General features: G+C 47.5%; 1 protein-coding gene across 1 annotated transcript in view; it reads right to left on the minus strand.

Annotated features, from left to right (window-relative positions):
- tenm1 (teneurin transmembrane protein 1) overlaps positions 1-8,159 on the minus strand; it is a gene marked incomplete at both ends in the record, with an annotated part of 144,853 nt that extends 136,694 nt beyond the window's left edge. Inside the window, 2 exons of the mRNA XM_079167769.1 lie at positions 3,884-4,222; positions 7,943-8,159. Of these exons, the coding sequence (XP_079023895.1) occupies positions 3,884-4,222; positions 7,943-8,159 (556 nt within the window). The remainder of the gene's footprint in view (positions 1-3,883; positions 4,223-7,942) is intronic.
- Positions 8,160-16,752: the final 8,593 nt, after the last annotated feature.

A 16,752-nucleotide genomic window follows, 5' to 3' on the forward strand; every position in this document is an offset into this window, starting at 1 on the left:
TCCACACGGCAGCTATTCAGAAGACTGACACCAAAATCTCTCTCTCTCTCTCTCTCTCTCTCTCTCTCTCTCTCTCTCTCTCTCAGCCCTCCTCTTCCCTAGCTCTCAGCATTTATCTCAGCACTCAATTTTACAATTAAATCAATGCCATTGTAAATGAAGAATTTCAATTGGAGGAACAGTTTGACATTTTGAGTGTTACGCTTATTTGCTTTCTTTGTGAGAGTTAATCAACGGCACTCTCATGTCAACATGCTAAACAGGCTATGTGGTGAGAGCCAGGAGGCTGTTAGCCTAGCTTAGCATGAAGACTGGAAGGTGTCATAGCTGGCATGAATCTCTCCGTGGTCCAAAAATATACACCTCCAAAGCTCACTAATTAGCACAATACAGTTTGTCCGTTTAATTTGTACACATAATTAGGCTAATGTAAGAAAGATTATGTGCAGTGACTTTCTGATGTCTAGTTGTCACGGTAAGGTTGCCAGACAACTATCTCTTGTTGTTAAGAGATAATTCTAACACATCTTAACTTCCCCTAAAACCATAAATCGTCACCTAAACATTTCACTTGTATGGATTAAACAAACAAGACACGGCTAGCAAGTGAGGCTAGCTAGTTTCTCCCTTTCTCCAGTCTTTACGCTAATTAGCTAATTCCCTGCTAGCTGTGGCTCAAAATGTAACGGACAGACGAGAGACTGGTATCGATCTTCTCATCTAATTAAGTGAATAATTATATTTCTCAAAATGTCAAACTATTCCTTCAATATCTAGCATTGCAACGGTTTACATGTGTAAACATATATTCACTATGTAACCAAAGTATTCGCATGATCTTTTTGTTTAAGGTTGTTTTCTTCTTTTAAATTTGGGCTAGGCCCCCGAGCCTCATTTAGATCTTGAAGGTGCTATTCCAAGAGATTGGAAGCATTTCTATTCCTCTCAATGGCTCTAAACATGGTGACGACTTAGCCGGCGGCCCGCAGCTAACGGTGCTAACGCCGCCAACAGTGCAAAACTACGAGTGCTGACAGAGCTAGAGGTGATATAGCGGCCGTGAGCTAGCCAGTGGAGCACGCTCAGATGCACTTACATGCACTGAAAGCTCAGGTAAACATTACTCCACTATATCTTTACATAGCAGATAGTTGTTTGCTCCTATATTAGTGCTCTGAATATCATATAGAGACCCTATAGTGCTTTAACATCAAATTAAAGTGTGCTACCTACTTTGTGGCAACAGTTTGTAAGTTCAATCTAATATGATGCCAACGATTGTCCACATACTTCTGGCCATTTAGAGTATGCGTGTGCATACGTGTGTGTCAGCAGTAAACTCCAGCTGAACCACACTTTGTCTTTCTACTGCCAATCTCCTCTGCTCTAACGGTGTGCTGTCGTCAATTCGGGGTGTTGATGTTTTCCTGAGTTTGTCAGCAGGTCTGACTGGTGCTCGAGAACGCCTACAGCCTCCCCCAAGGGAAGTGTCACAATTGGACATGCACCCACCAACCCACCCACCCCGACAAGCCATCACACACACACCACATAAACACACACACACACATGAAAGAGACCAAAGACAGACATCTGTATAAATGTGGCCTCACACACAGACTGAATCTCTCACTCCTTTACTCCTTAATCTGTCGCTCCCCCTCGCTATTTTTCTCACACTCAAATCCACATACATACACACACACACACACACACACACACACACACACACACACACACACACACACACACACACACAAACACAAACACAAACACACACACTGACTAAATTGACTTGTCAGCTTCAATCAGACCAGGAACAAAAGGATTCCTGCCAGTTTGAAGCTGACATCATTAATGGGTTTGGGAGGGGGCGAGCTCTGAAGACAAAGCGAGTGCAAGGTCGGGCCGACTTAAAATGCACTTTCATTTTGGCAGGGACGTTAGCTTTTTGATTCCAGCCCCTTTTTACGCCAACATCTCTTTGCGAGTGTCTCTAACTTTCATTATCACTGGGAACAGAGGGGCGTGCGAGACTTTGTTGTGCTGATGGAGAGAAATGTGACATCCATAATGCATTTCCTATTAGAGGATGCCACGCATGGACACCCCTGGCCACGTGTCAGTGGGGAGATGGACAGGTAGAGGATGAGTACAAATGGGGCGTTGGTGGTGGAGAGGAGAAGGAAAGAAAGGTGGCCAAGTAAAGATACCGATGCAAGAGAAAACACAAGAGAGAGGGCTGAAGCTTGAGCGAAAGGAAGAACATGTTCTTGAGAGATTGTGTCAAGGTTTGGAGAGCCACGGGACATGCAGCTCTTCATGTGACATATGAAATCCACATAAAACCGGCTTTCCTGGTGCATTGTAGCAGCAAAGCCAAATGCTTTGAACATTTAAATCCTCTCCTCTCACTTCCATGACTTCATCCGTCCTCATTTGCTTCTGTTTCCTCTGCCGCATGCCCATCTGCCCCCCCACCCCCCCAGCCCTTTGCGGCTTTCACTCTGACCCTGGATAAAGATGGTGTCCCTCATCTCAAATGGTAATAACTTTGGTCCATATGCACACAGCCATCGCAAATTGATTACTGTGTAATGCCGCAAGCGCTCCCACTCTCTCGCTCTCTGCTCTTCCATCTTGTGATTTTGCACGAGGCCGTCTCTGTGTCCAATTCGGCTGCCATTAAACGGCACCCCTGGGTGCATCCCAAACACAAACAAGCGCATCCTAAACTCTCTGATTCCCCACGGCTCGCTGATCCCTCTCCTCCCCCACTGTCTCAGTCCTCTCTCCCTCACCCACCATCTTTGTCCAGCACTCACTCGAAACCAGCTTATCCTTCACCTGTTTCACCCTCAACCACTCATTCCCTTTTATTCTCGTTCTAATTATACCATTACATTACCATTTCTATTCTCTCATTTGCATTTTTTGCTCTCCCCGTCTCCTGTTCTTCCCCTCTCTAATTCTCTTTTTTCTCGCCTCCCTCTCTGTCTTTCTCCATCACCCTTCCCTTTTCTCAGTCACTGAATACGTTCCACCTTTTTCTTTTATTTCTTTCTTCTTTTTTTTGCTGCACGTAAACAGACAGTGCCCTTGGGGATCGGTTGGAGAGCTCTGTCTTTGTTTGTGTGCACCTCTAACTAACTCTCCATCTGCGGGGAGCCAAGCCCGGCCCAGCAGTGCAAGACAGATAGCTGGCACCCTCCCAGCCTTTTCTCTAGTTGGCCCCAAGTCTACACCCCCGCCTCTCAACTTCTCCTTCCTTGCAGGCTATAGTCCTCCCACAGAGGTGGTTGTCTGCCGCCCTCAGGCAGCCATTAAGGTACTGTAGACGCCCCACTATTCCTCTTCCTCAAAGCTTTAAACCAAAAAATCAGCTGCAGCTTCTGATGGATATTCAATCCTTTCTGAGCTATAGGCTGTGGATATTCGTCACCGGACTTTCCTCAGGCTCCATCCCCAGTCGACCCCAGGTTAACCTCCAATACGAGCTTACTTTCAGAGACTAAATAACCAATAGCACATTTTCGGTTTTTGGCCACATCAAAGAGCTTTGAAAAGGAGAGGTACTTAAGCATTGGCTTTAGTTAAAAAAACGGCGTTTCAGTCATGTTATTGCCCGAGGCTGTAACATAAACCTTTGAAAAGAGTGACAATATTACATATGTTGTATTTTGCGTTGCATCACTTGGCGAGACTGTAAGGATGCAACCGAAATACAGTCATACACAAGCAGCCTAAACCTCGGCACATGCTGCGTGCTACTTTCATGCACAAAAATTCATCATCAAAGGTGCACTTTATTATCTGCTAAGCTTAAGTCTCCCCTGGGCATTTGCATAGTGATGGCCTCGTGGAATAACCGCACTGCACTCACCATTGTCAGGCTCGGACTTCCTGTCATGCTCGGTGTCAGTGAGGGACAGGGCGGAGTTGGCGCGGCTCGTCAGGCACGAGCTCTGCTCGGACTTCAGGCCGCGCATCCACATGTGCTGCAGGCCGTGAGCGGGAGAGGGGTCCACTTCGGGCTCCGTGTCCACGTCGGAGCCCACGCCCAGGGAGTAGCGGCTGTGGGCGTGAGCGGCCGTCCCGGAGCACAGCGCTTCCTCCTCGTCCTCCTGGTGCTGATGCTGCTGATGCTGCTGCTGCTGCTGCTGCTGTTGGTGGATGTGGTAGTCCGGGCTCCTCATCGACCCGACCTTGCAGAAGTCTAATTCTAGAGGAAAAGGAGAGATGACGCAGATTGAGACCACACAGCTTTTCAAAAAAGCCTCTAATGCCGGCATGTGCTTTTATTTGCTAAAGCAACTAAGCTGACCAGGTGTTTATCAGAGGCAGGCATTTTCAAGTCAAACACAGAACGCCTCCCAAATTATGTCGAGAGACGGGCTGTTATTTGAGCAAGCATTTATTACAAGTTCAGCAGCAGAAGTCTGGATCAAAATGCCAACCTTGTATTTTCTTAACCATTCGCAGTGAAGGTATATCCTGTGCGGGGCTGCCTGATGTGTGTTATCGAGCTTGGGATGTATTGAACTGCTGCTCAAACAGAGCACTGATCTCATCTATATTCTCCTTGGTGGGGTGAAGAGATCAGATAAAGATCAAACCTTATTAATATTGACTCAGGCTGAGGGAAAAATTGAGCCTCGTATGCTTTCAGGTATTAGAACGCCCTGCAATCCCAAGCATCAACCCGTTATCTGAGAACATCAGATATACTGCGTTAGTCCTCTGGTTACACTTCAATTCAATTCAATTCAATTGAGCTCTCCCTTTTTTTTTTCTGCAGAGGCAGTTGAGTAAATTTTCTTCCTCGCCACCTCAGTTTTCCGTTCGGAATGTATAAGTGGAGGTGATGGAACTGATGGAATTTTTTTTTAAAAGCATGGCGTAAATTGAAATCCATACAGATACTCCCAGCAGCCTGGTATCATAGAGGGTCCAGCGAGAACTCTGGAAGAAAGACTTCCTCTCCTGCTCACTAAGTGCAGTTAATATGTGTGTTAGGTCGGGCCCTTTGAACACGAACTGCAGTGTTTCAATGAGAGTCACAGTTGTGTTGACCACTCCATTGACCGGCGATGCGTCCTGCTGTGCCTGTTTGATGGGGTCAAGGCCAGCTCACACACTGTTTCTGCTGGAATTAAACCGCCACAAGATTGGTCACCACTGCACACTACTGCTTAGCTCAAATTGGCTGCAAGAGGGCAATTCAGGAGCAAATAGGCTATTTCCCCATAGCAAGGAACATGGATTGGCTGCAAACGGAAAAGCCGTTTTCCTTTGAGACAAATTTATATTACAAGAACATATTTTAGCAGATGATTAGAGGGGAAATCATTTTTTGAATAACTTCCCATTTCCTGCCATTACAGTCAGCGGCTCCTGACTCACTTCAGAGAAAAAGGTGATTATATTTACTTCTTATAATACTTCTTTCACCCTATGAAGTCAGAATATCTGCCAAAACAGTCTGGGTCATGATTTCACTGTTCTACAGCACTGGGTATAATGGAAGACAAACATCCAAATTCTTATTAATATCCACAACTTCACCAAGACGTGATTACCAACGAGCAAAGTGGGCGACTGGCCCAGGGGCCCCCGTAACTGTGTGGCAAATGGTTTGTCCTTTATTTGACAGTTGATTTTGTGTGATATTGTGTTAAGTACAAGTTACATTTGAGTACTTGCCGATACCGAGTACAAATATAAGTGCTTAATAATACCATTACAGTTCTAACAATAACTTTGTTGCTGACATTTTAACATTCAACATAGTGTTTCCTGATACAGAGCATAGTTCTTTGCAGTAGTGATGTTAATAATTAACTGTTTCTCCGTGGTATTAATTAAACAGTTATTAGAAGTTATTAGTAAGAAAGAAATATTGAAAAACATAAAAAAATAAAACGGAGCAAAACTCAAAGGATCAGCTCGGTCCACCTTTAAAGGTCAGTCCACCTTAAGTGCCCCTGAGTTGTAGCTAGCTTCGGTGCTAACCCGCTAACCAATTCACTTTCATCACGGGTTTGCTAACTAGCAAGACACAGGAACCTAGCTTGTGTCTCCTCACGGCTCTTGAAGAGTTAAACTATACACACGCTGCGCTGCTACAGTCACAGCTGTAATGTTACTATAACGTTACGCAATATGGCGGAAACCCCGACAGAGCGTGCCATGGCAGACACACAGCCGAGAATCTCACAGCTAAACTAATTAATGTGGTGGAGACTAAAGTGGCTGCATGTGTCCACCACATTGCAAGCAACAGTGTGGCTGCTAATTCTCCCGAACAAGTTAAGTGGGGACGGCTTGTTTTTTTAATGGATTTAACCTGTTTGTGTGTGATTATCGTTGATGTTGGGCGGTTTATTGTCACGTTGTATCGGGGTGGACAGATACTGGCAAAGATAGCCCTTTAGGGTTAGGATATTTCCCTCTCTCTCATATACAGTATATATATATATCTTGCATATATATATATACTGTATATATACACACACAGGCAAGATAGAGAAAAAGAGAAAGAGAGCTGCAAGGATGTAATTAATGGTTAATTAATTAATTAAGAGTTTATTAATAGGCAAACAAAACTAATTATTGTGGTTAACTGTCTTATGAACTGATGTAGGATCATGGAGCTTTTGATCTACCCGTAAATATATATATATATATATATATCCATTAATCAATTGTATCTTTCCAATAGGAGGAGACCTTGGTTGTGGGAGTAAAATGGACAGAGAGGAATGTGTGATATTAGGGAACATGAACAGCTGGGAGAAGAGAAGGTAGGACGATAGGAAGGGCGGAGAAGGCAAGATGTGGCGGTTTAAAAGATGATGGAAAATATGAAGAACATGGGTGGGGAATAAGAGGAGAAACAAATTGGCTGATCTTTGTCAGGAACACCGTAATCCATTAAACACGTCACTGGAGGCAATGTCCCCCCTTAACAGTTGGTTACTTAGGTAGGGTATGCTATATATAACTCTGTTGCCCAAAAGATGAACAGATGTGCTTCGCACAACCGGCTGCCATTGACATTTCAAAGGCTGCTTTGGGGGGTCTCTTGCACCTTACCATATGACACTGATGGCAGGGGATGTTGTTTGTTATGGAAACAGAAAGCCCGTAAAATGAAAAAAAAAAACGCGCTCTTTGACACCACCGTGCTGCGGAAGACATGATGATGACTAATGGCCACCGACGGGTCGCCGCTTGGCGAACAATACGACAAAATCCATAGAGGGTGGCATTCAAACCGCGAATTCCCCGGAGCAGCCTGCTTGTCGGCAGTTGTAACTGTTGTGAATGGCTAATGTTGCTTGTTAGCATGGCGGGTAGGCTCCTGCAGAGTGGCGGGAGGTTGGGGCAGCGTCGGAGAGCATCTATTGATCCCTACGAACGCTACACAGGCGGCGTTGTCCTGATGAGGTGCGGCTTCTCTCTTAACACCACACATGACCTGCATAAAGGCCATCCATCACAGCTCGCGCTGGCCCATTTCTCCTCCTGTCACCGGCAGGGAGGATTTTTTCCCGGTGTGTATTATGTCAACGTGCGCCCACGTGTGTGTGTGTGTGTGTCCGCACATGTCTGTATGTGTGAGTGTGCGTGTAATGAAGGGTGGCGTTCCACCTCAGGTGAGGCCAGAGAGGTTTGGGGTTGACCTAGTTTAGCTGTGGGAGAGAAATATCACCTCCGTGGAGAAGAGGTAATTGGCTGCCTCCGACTGTCCTTCTGGCTCATTGTGGACTGTAATAGGTAATTCACATAGGCCCTTTTTAAAGACCTCAGCGTGTGCGCCTTTGTGTGCGCACGTGTGTGTCCACCGTATGTGTGCCAGAAACCATTTGCGTGCATGCACGGCGTCCGCGCAGCCGCCGGTGTACATTTGTCGAGCCTGAGCGAGCCCTGAGCGAAGTACCTGGCTGGGGTTGGCTGTAGTTGCTCTGCCTTTCGCGGTGCGATCCGAGGGTGAGGCGCAGCTCGTGCGTGTAGTCGGGCAGGGTTTCGCGCGAGGTGTAGGAGCGGTGGTGGGCGCGGCCGTCCTCGCTCTCGTCGGACGAGCTGGTGTAGGACATCTCCATTTCATGGCGCCCCTTCGACAACGGCTGGTAGGGTTTGCTGTCCATCTCCTCCATGGCTTGTAGGGCTCCGCTCAGTCACTCAGCACAGCCACGGCACGGAGCACGGAGTCTGGAAGGTGAGAAAATGATGGAGGGTAAGGTAAGGCGGAGGTATAGTGAGGGAGGCCCGGAAAGGACAGAAGGGGGAGGGAGAAGGATGGGCCCGTCGGTGGGAAATGAAGGGAAGCGGGGGACGGGGGGGGGGGGGGGGGGGGGGGGGGAGAAAAATAACAGGAGAATGTCTGTTATTGAACACAGCGGAACAATATTGCAACATCTGCTCATTCCAGTTACAGCGGACATTCTTGAACGCTATTTGGCTCCTTTCATATTTCACATCAAAGGTTGGTCCCGGATCAATACGCTCAGAAGGGACCGCGATGGCGGCCATTGCGTCCGGTTTGTGTTTCAAGAGAAATTAGCCAAAAATCACAAGCACAGCTCTCCGCGCTGTCAGTGGCGGTTCCCGTTTTCCTCGGCTACTGTCGGCTTTATCTCTATTCCCACAGACAACCATTGACAAGTCGCGGATGAATCAACAAATTTGTAGCTGGGGCCCTAACGCCCGTCACTCTCGTTAAACATTGTGACTCGCCGGATTCTGTAGTAACGATGAAACACGGCGTGTCGTTGACATGTCAGCTCCATTCAGCACAGCTTCTCTTGTCCCTCCCTCGACCATATCCAAATCTGTTTCTGATAACGTCGGGCTAATGATTGATTGGGACGACGATTACGGCACACGAGAAGTGATTATAAAATGCTTCATTCATATTGTCTTTCACCGTGCCCTGCCCGAGGCCTTCCCGGCCTATTTCCTGCAGATATAAAGCTTCTAAATGGAGCTTGAGAGGGTCATTGCTCATAGAGACAAAGTGCTATGGTATTGACCTCTTCAGGGAGTCCTGTAGTCCATATATCAAAGCCATTAGAGCGTGCCTGCTCAATACCTCAGAGATCTGCAGCACCGGGTGATCACCACCAGTCTGATACAAGTTTACAGCTGACCTTTCTACCACTGCAGTAATGCTTTTATTCCACCTGAAAGACTCCTTCCCCTGGCCTTGTGCTCACCCTCCTCGGTCCAAAAAAATCGAGCCAAGTGGCTTGCACGGTCATCCCACCCGTGCACACGCACACCCACTGCAGACATTATCACAGCGCGGATGATCCCTAAAAAAAGGCTCCACACTCGACTCTCCTTGCGCCCATCTCCCGCGTTTTACTTCTGTAATGATTGCAGAAAAAAGCATGGCTGATGCCTTTTAAAAACACAGTTTTGCATCCCGTTGCCTGCGCGGTAGCTTTAGCAACACTGCAAGCCCCCCCTCTGCGTGACACGCGCGCGTGGGCACTTGTGGCTCGCCGCGAGCACGGCGCTCCTCGTTTTGATTGGCAGCCGTTATTGCGGGGAATCAAAGCCCGCTATTATCTCAGCTGCCCTGTCAGAATGGGATTGACTGGTGTCACCTTCTCTCTGGTGCGGCAAGGAGTGAGTATACATTACCCTGTGAGCTCCGAGCTTGCTGCAGGCACCGACTGCTGTCTGTCTCTACAGAGGCTCTCTGTCCTGTTTTATGCCTGTCACACGCTCTCACACGCAAGAATGTAAGCATGCAATCCTGGGAACACCATCTTGCCCCCCCCCCCCCCCCACCCCACATACAGAGACCAGTAGTGAACATTCCGCTTGGCGCATGTAGTCCTCCTTGTATATCGACGCGTACAATGTCTAGTTTCCCTTTAAAACACACCTCCCTCCTGGTTAACACCTTTCTTGTATCAGTCCACCTCTGCTCTCCCTCCTCCCTCCCTCTCATGCTTGCCCTACCTTACACGCTTTCCGCCCTGCATCTCGTCCTCCGAGGCCCCTGCATTTAGAGGAGTAAGCCTGCCGGCAGGGGGTTATTCCCGCTAATTCTAGCCCACAGTGGGGTGCCCATTAGGGGGTTTGATTCTTGGGTTTGATGTCAAAACCTGGAGGTTGTTTCCTAGAGCCAAGCTCACTTCAAACAAGACACATGGGCGTTCTGTAAGGCAAGTCAGCATGTGCCACCTGAGCATAACACTAGCCTAGATTTGCGATTGAGGAATGACCGCCTCGGGGGGGCGGAGCGGGCGCCATAGGCCCCGCTACGGATTGTTATTCGTAGAAAACGCACCCAAGGACGGCCCTTAAAGAGGTCCCGATGACGCCGGAATAATTAGCATCGTGCCGCGGTTAATTTTTAATACCGGAATCGTCTCACAACCTGCACTACAAGAGTTGTATCATCCCTCTCATCTTTTTTTGATGTCCGTGTAGAGCAGGGGGCCACGCGGTGCTCTGACGGATCCCTTAGTGAAGCTAAGTGCTTAACTGATTGCATCACTGTACTGCCAGTTACCAACAACGGATCTTAATCGTCTCCATGCTAGCCCATGCTAGTCCATGCAAGTATGTAAAATTCATAGACTGTAATGATTTATGCATTTCAACCTACTGCATTACGCACACAGTACAGTGCTGCATGTGCATTCATTGACGGTCGGCTTCCACGAAACGGAGCCAAGTTAAAAGGCCTCGTATACGGTTGAAAGTTTTGAGATGCGACTCACGAGCGTTTGTTTGCACTGCAGATGGATGAGCAAGTGAATGGTTGCGTGTGTATGTATGACAATGTATGTACAGTATATGTCATTGTGTGCGGGTTTGTTTCTAATTTCATTCTGATCTATAATTCATCAGCGTGTAATGGTTTATTCACTGCTCGGTTTAAAATGAATAGAAAGTGACAACGCTGAATGAAACACATGGATCGCATTAAATTGTCAAGCCCCCCCCCCACCTCCCCTCTCACCATGCTAACCCTCTTCTTTCTGGCTCTTATCACGTTATCTGTCACACACACAAACACACACAAACACACACACACACAACCAGAGTGATAATCCACGGCTATGCAGTTGCAATAATATCTAATGGGACTCTCCACCCACTTGAGCCCCTCCTTTCCATCCATTTGCTCGAAACGGTGCCGGCATGGAACAGAGGAGCGAGGACTTAGAGAGGTGACATAGGCACACACACACACACACACACACACACACAGTTGCTTTTAAACAGGATTTACACTCCATCTCCGGAAGGGGCGGGGGTCCCTAAGATGTCCGACCACAACAACAATAGCAAGAGCAGCGCGGCGGAGACGGTCATGTGTGAAGACAAGGACCATGAGGACGAGTCAAAACCGGTTTACGCTTCCCAATCTCAAATGAATGAGCTGAAATCATGACGAGCAGGAAGAGAGAGGGAGGGGGAGAGAGAGAGAGAGCACACAGAATGGGAAGAGAGAGTGAATTGGGGCCATGGCAGCGGCAGAGAAATTGAGTTTCACATTGGTAAATAAACAAGGGGAGATGTGGAGAGCAGAGAGCCGTCCAACAATATTAACTCCTCCGATTATTGATACAGTACAGTTCCAGGATTACGAATACATTCCCGCCTTGCAGAGAAGGGTCTTTATTTCCATCACCGCCTGGCGACCCCCAGTGAGCAGGGAGCGACTATCCTTTGTTAGCTCTGGCCTTTACACATTTCCATGAAGCTTGTTTGCACACAGGCGAGCTAATCCCGCACGCTAAACAGGCTTCGGCGACAAGAAACCTCGCCGGGTAGATAAATATATATATACATATATATTCATGCTGAGGCGGGAGCCGTTGTCGCCGCAGATGCTCCGAAGTGATGTCATGACAGCTCCCGGTGCTGTTTGCAGGTTTTATATATTTTGTCTACCGTTACGATGGCTTAATCATCCGAATGGAATGGAGGCGCAGTCTGTAGCTGTGAATGCAGATCCAGGCTACAGGTCCTGGGGGAGTAAACAGTGAGCTGCCAGAGAGAGATGCCTCTCCTGGAGTGAGGGTGTGTGTGTATAAATATATATATATATATATATATGTGTGTGTGTGTGTTTTAGCTATCTGTTCTATTCGTTAGCAGTGTCGTAGTTCCTCAGGCATATGACAGGGACACCTCAGACGAGAGGCCCCGGAAGGACCCACGGGGCCCTGTTCTACCTAAACCACCCCGAAACACAACAAAACAAGTACACCGCCCACTGGGACGGCGAGAGGAGGGAGAGGAGGGAGGGAGGGAGGGAGGGTGATTGGAGAATGTGGATAAAGAGAGTGATGGATAGATAATGAGAGATGAAGAGATTTCACAGTAAAAATGGGTGGAATTGAAGGATGGAGAGATTGCCAAGTGAGACATGGAGTGATAGAGGGTTTTAATTAGTGGATAAGGGCCGGCTATCTGTGGGCAGCGGCAGCACGCTCGTCACGTAGTCGTGCTTTCATAGCTGACCAAGCCTGAAATCTCTTGCCGCTAATGCCGAGTTTACCAGCAGAACTCATACCGTAGTGTATACACACACACACACACACACACACAAGCCAGGACCTCTCTATACAGTATCCCTGATAAGATTTAAAGATGAAACACACTCCAGCAAAACAGCCACAGACGGACATAAACTCAGCACCCCCCCCCCCCCCCTGCACCCACACACACACACACACACACACACACACACTTACAGCCTTTCGCTCTAACCGGCAAACACACTCGAGCACCCACGCGCCATAGAGGATCAACACGGTCTATACAGGCCTTTTCAGTAAAGACTGTGCTGTGAGAAAAGCAAAAACAAATCAACCTTTTGCTTGCGATTCCTCCAGCAGTGTCTTTACCATTCAGCCTCCAACGCGTCTGCCTACCTCCATTATTCCTCACACTGCAGCACCCGAGGGTAACGCTTGGGCGCGCTCACAGCGGGTCGCACGGGTGAAACGATAGCCCCGGCCACAATTCAATGTGGTAATGCATCGTGATGAAATCACACATCGAGATACCGCGGTACAGAAATGCATCGTCTAAAACACACGTACTAACTTAAATATCATTCCATGCGTCCAAGTATTTAATACACACAGAGTATACTAATATCATGTGGCTAGTACTTATTTATTGTATATATATACAGTATATCGTCATCGAGATACCAAGAAGCAGAAGAAAAAGCGAGTGGGAGCGTGCGTCCGCTCGCGGAGCGCCTCGCTTCTCAGCGGGAGCTGCCAGGACCCTGGGACACCATCCTGGACCGTCGGACTATTTATAGCTGAATATGAGTCAAATCCCACATCACCATTGCACGCCTGAGCGGCGCGATGAAATCCATGAGGGTCCTACACTATTCATGCCCTCTGAATGCTGCCTCCAGCGAGGGAGCAGCTCAGCTTTAACTTTTCAAAGGCCAATTTTATTTTTTATATACCTCGACTACAGTTAAAAACTTCTTGCTTTTAGATCTTGACTAAGATATAGCCCCCCCCCCCCCCCCCCCCCACCCCGCACGCACACAAACTGCCTCTCATCGCACTACCGCTTTCTTTTCATGATATCCACTTCCACTCGCTCTCTCTCTGATCTAAAGTCCTCTGCCGACCCCCCCCCCCCCCCACACACACACAAAAACACACACACACACACACAAAAGGCCGAAGAGCCAACAAAAAAACACAAAAAGGGCACACAACACCACATTCACTGGCAGGGGGGCATCCACTACACACACACACACGCACACAAAGCGAAAGACACCACCCAAAACCACGTAATCAATATTCCTGACAAGACAAAGCCTTATTCAACACATTTGATATTCCCCCTCTCTCGCAAGATAAATACATGCCCCTGTCCCCCTAGCAGGACTAAAAGGCTGTTCACACTAACTCGCTTTGCAAATAAAGCTTTACATCCAGACTGACAACCCCCTAAGCTCTCTGCATCAGCCACTGCTTGGTAAAAAGCCTCTTTCAATAATGCATTTGACCGCTAAAACCCTCCCGACACCCAAAGCCAGGCAAAGTGGCGGCATTAAAGATGCAGGATTAATTGATAAATCAGTGGCATCGATTCCAGAAATTGGATTGGCCGATTAGCGATTTAGACAGTATTTCCTGCGCAGCATCTCCTTGATTAGGTTGTTGATTACGGAGAAAATGAGTGAGTAAAGAGCATTAGCCCTGCAGAGGAGAGCGGCTGAGAAGATCCGCTAGTAGCCGTTGAGCAGCATTGCGGATTGATTTCTGAATGCTGAGTGGGCTAATCCTCCCATCTACACCGTTGCAATGTGACGCTCGTCATCTGAGCATTTCTTTTATTTTTTGCCACACACTAAAAGCAGCTGGTGCCCCCACGGCTCCTCAGATCTGTCCTCAGACCCCTCCTCACCTCCTCTCCGATTCTCCACGGCCTCTCGGAGGCTGAGGACACGGGGAAAATGCTTCGCCGAGAGAAGAGGAGCAGCTCCACAAAGGCCGCACGGGAACAAAAACTGCAATCCCGGTGGTGCTCTTTTTGTGAGCTGATGAAGACGGGGGAGGCGCGCGGGCTGAGCACATTCCCTCCATGTCTGCCCGGCTCAGTGTGTAGGAACACTGCACCTCAAGGTTATTCCGCGGAGGGTTCGGTTAACCGCGTTTCTCCGAGGAAATATGGAGAATTCACCAAGTTGAAATGTACGGCTGTTAGAAAACGAAGAGATACTTTCAGCCCTGGAGGTTGAGATGCGTATCAGTGAAAAGAGGAGCCACGGTTTTCTACACCACCAATAAAGAAAGCATGAAATCAATAGCGCATACTGTAAAATGTATTTGCAGTTAGGAAAATGGCAGGGAGTCACTTCATGCCCTTTCCTCTTCAGCATCATACACCGAGCTTTGTTTTTCATTGATCCCGTATCTTATTTTCCATTGCTTCCTTTTCTTTTCTTTAAAACATTTGCCAGACAAAACCGCATTAGGCATGTTCCTTAACAATTTGCAGCTCTCATTTTGTTGCTTGTCAGATGAATCATTGTGTCGTCTGAGCAACACAAAGGAGAACAAAATATGCATTCCTCCCCAAACAATTCCTTTTCCCCGACACATCGGGTCGGGGTGACACGCAGCGGCGCGCTGTAAGAATTTGGGATTTTAAGGATTGCTACATCTGGAGACAACACGCATTTAGGTCTGCTCCACATGAAAACGCGCACGCACACACACACACTGCTGCCACGATTTTCTTGGAGTAGATCTTGGGTGTTTCTTTGCTCGACTCAGTTTCCTTTGTGCAGTTTGGCTCGGCAATTTGGCCGAGAACCAGCGAGGAACGCGTGTGTCTGCTACAGTTAGAAGTCAATCCGGGCGGCGATACACACACACGCACACACACACACACACACACTTGAAACGCATCCCGGAGTTCACGGCGGATCGAGACTCATTCTGAAAATTAAAAACCTCAACAACCAGAAAAAAGAAAACGACTCCCCTCGCAAGCGGCGCCGGAAAAAGAGCACATGTTGAACCCGATTGTGCTGTACCGTACCGTATTGTATAAAACATGGCTTCCAGCAGAGACCCATCAAGCAACCGTTTTGGAGCCATTCATCTTTTCTATGAGTTAATAATTCATGATCATCTAGAAAGTAGAGCTATGAATATTACTGATGATACACATGAGGCTATTTACCAGTCAGCAGGAAATAGATGAACTCGTTTAGAGGAGAGATGTACAGTATGCCATCGCTGTGTTTAATGTTGCTAAATAAATCACTTGGTAGGCAACGCAACAAAGCTGCAGATGCACACACACACAGCGAGGTGTCCGCCACGACGTCGAGGCGCCAACGCGGCCGTCTAATGTGTTGTTGACCTTTCATTGAGCGCTAATGTGCAGGTCGACTCCCTTTCCAGATCACGTACTTTGTTGCGATAGCCACTAAAGTCTAACCAGTTGTCTTGATGTCACAGGTTGTTGTTTTTTTTCCTGAATGTTTGATGGATTTTCATAGAATCCTTTCACAACAATATTGTTCCTCTATATTGATTGAAGTGAAGGTGAAACGCCGCCGCCGTACGTCTCGTCGGTGTGAAAGCCGGCCAGCATCGACTCCCTTTTGTCCCCCCAGTGCCGTCGAACGCAGGAGATAAAACTCAACGCAAATATAATGGATTTCAACTTAATTATTTTGACACGGACGCCGAGACGCCGCACTTTGAAGTGAAGGACAATTTATGTGGTAATAAATTGGGGAAGAAACAAAAATTGATTTTTCTTCTTCTAAAGTTGTCCACTGACTTGATTAATAAAAATTTCACGGTGAGAAATGTGTCCCCGAAGGTGTGCATCGGCTCTGTGTGTGTGTGTGTGTGTGTGTGTGTCTGCTTCGATATTAGTGCACACAGTTTTTGGGTACACACAGGGGGTGGACGAAATAAAGTGAACACCAGTACCGTACCACGATGCAACAGAGTAGAAAGAGCCTTTGTGAAGTGAAGAATGCTTAGAGAGGCGGTGGACAGAATAAAAGAAACACCCTGCAGCATATTTAATTAGAGCTGCAGCTTTAAGTTGACTGACGGAGAATGACGTTGCAGCAAATTAAAAAGAAATGATTCAAAAGTAAGTCTTTTTTTTAATAGCAACATTACAGCTCCATACTACATCGGTCTCTTCAAGTCTCCTGAGACGGTTGAAGACGTCGCCTTGGACAATGGGAACGTGGGGAACGAT

This window comes from Pholis gunnellus, assembly GCF_910591455.1.
Source record: "Pholis gunnellus genome assembly, chromosome: 10".
NCBI lineage: Eukaryota > Metazoa > Chordata > Actinopteri > Perciformes > Pholidae > Pholis > Pholis gunnellus.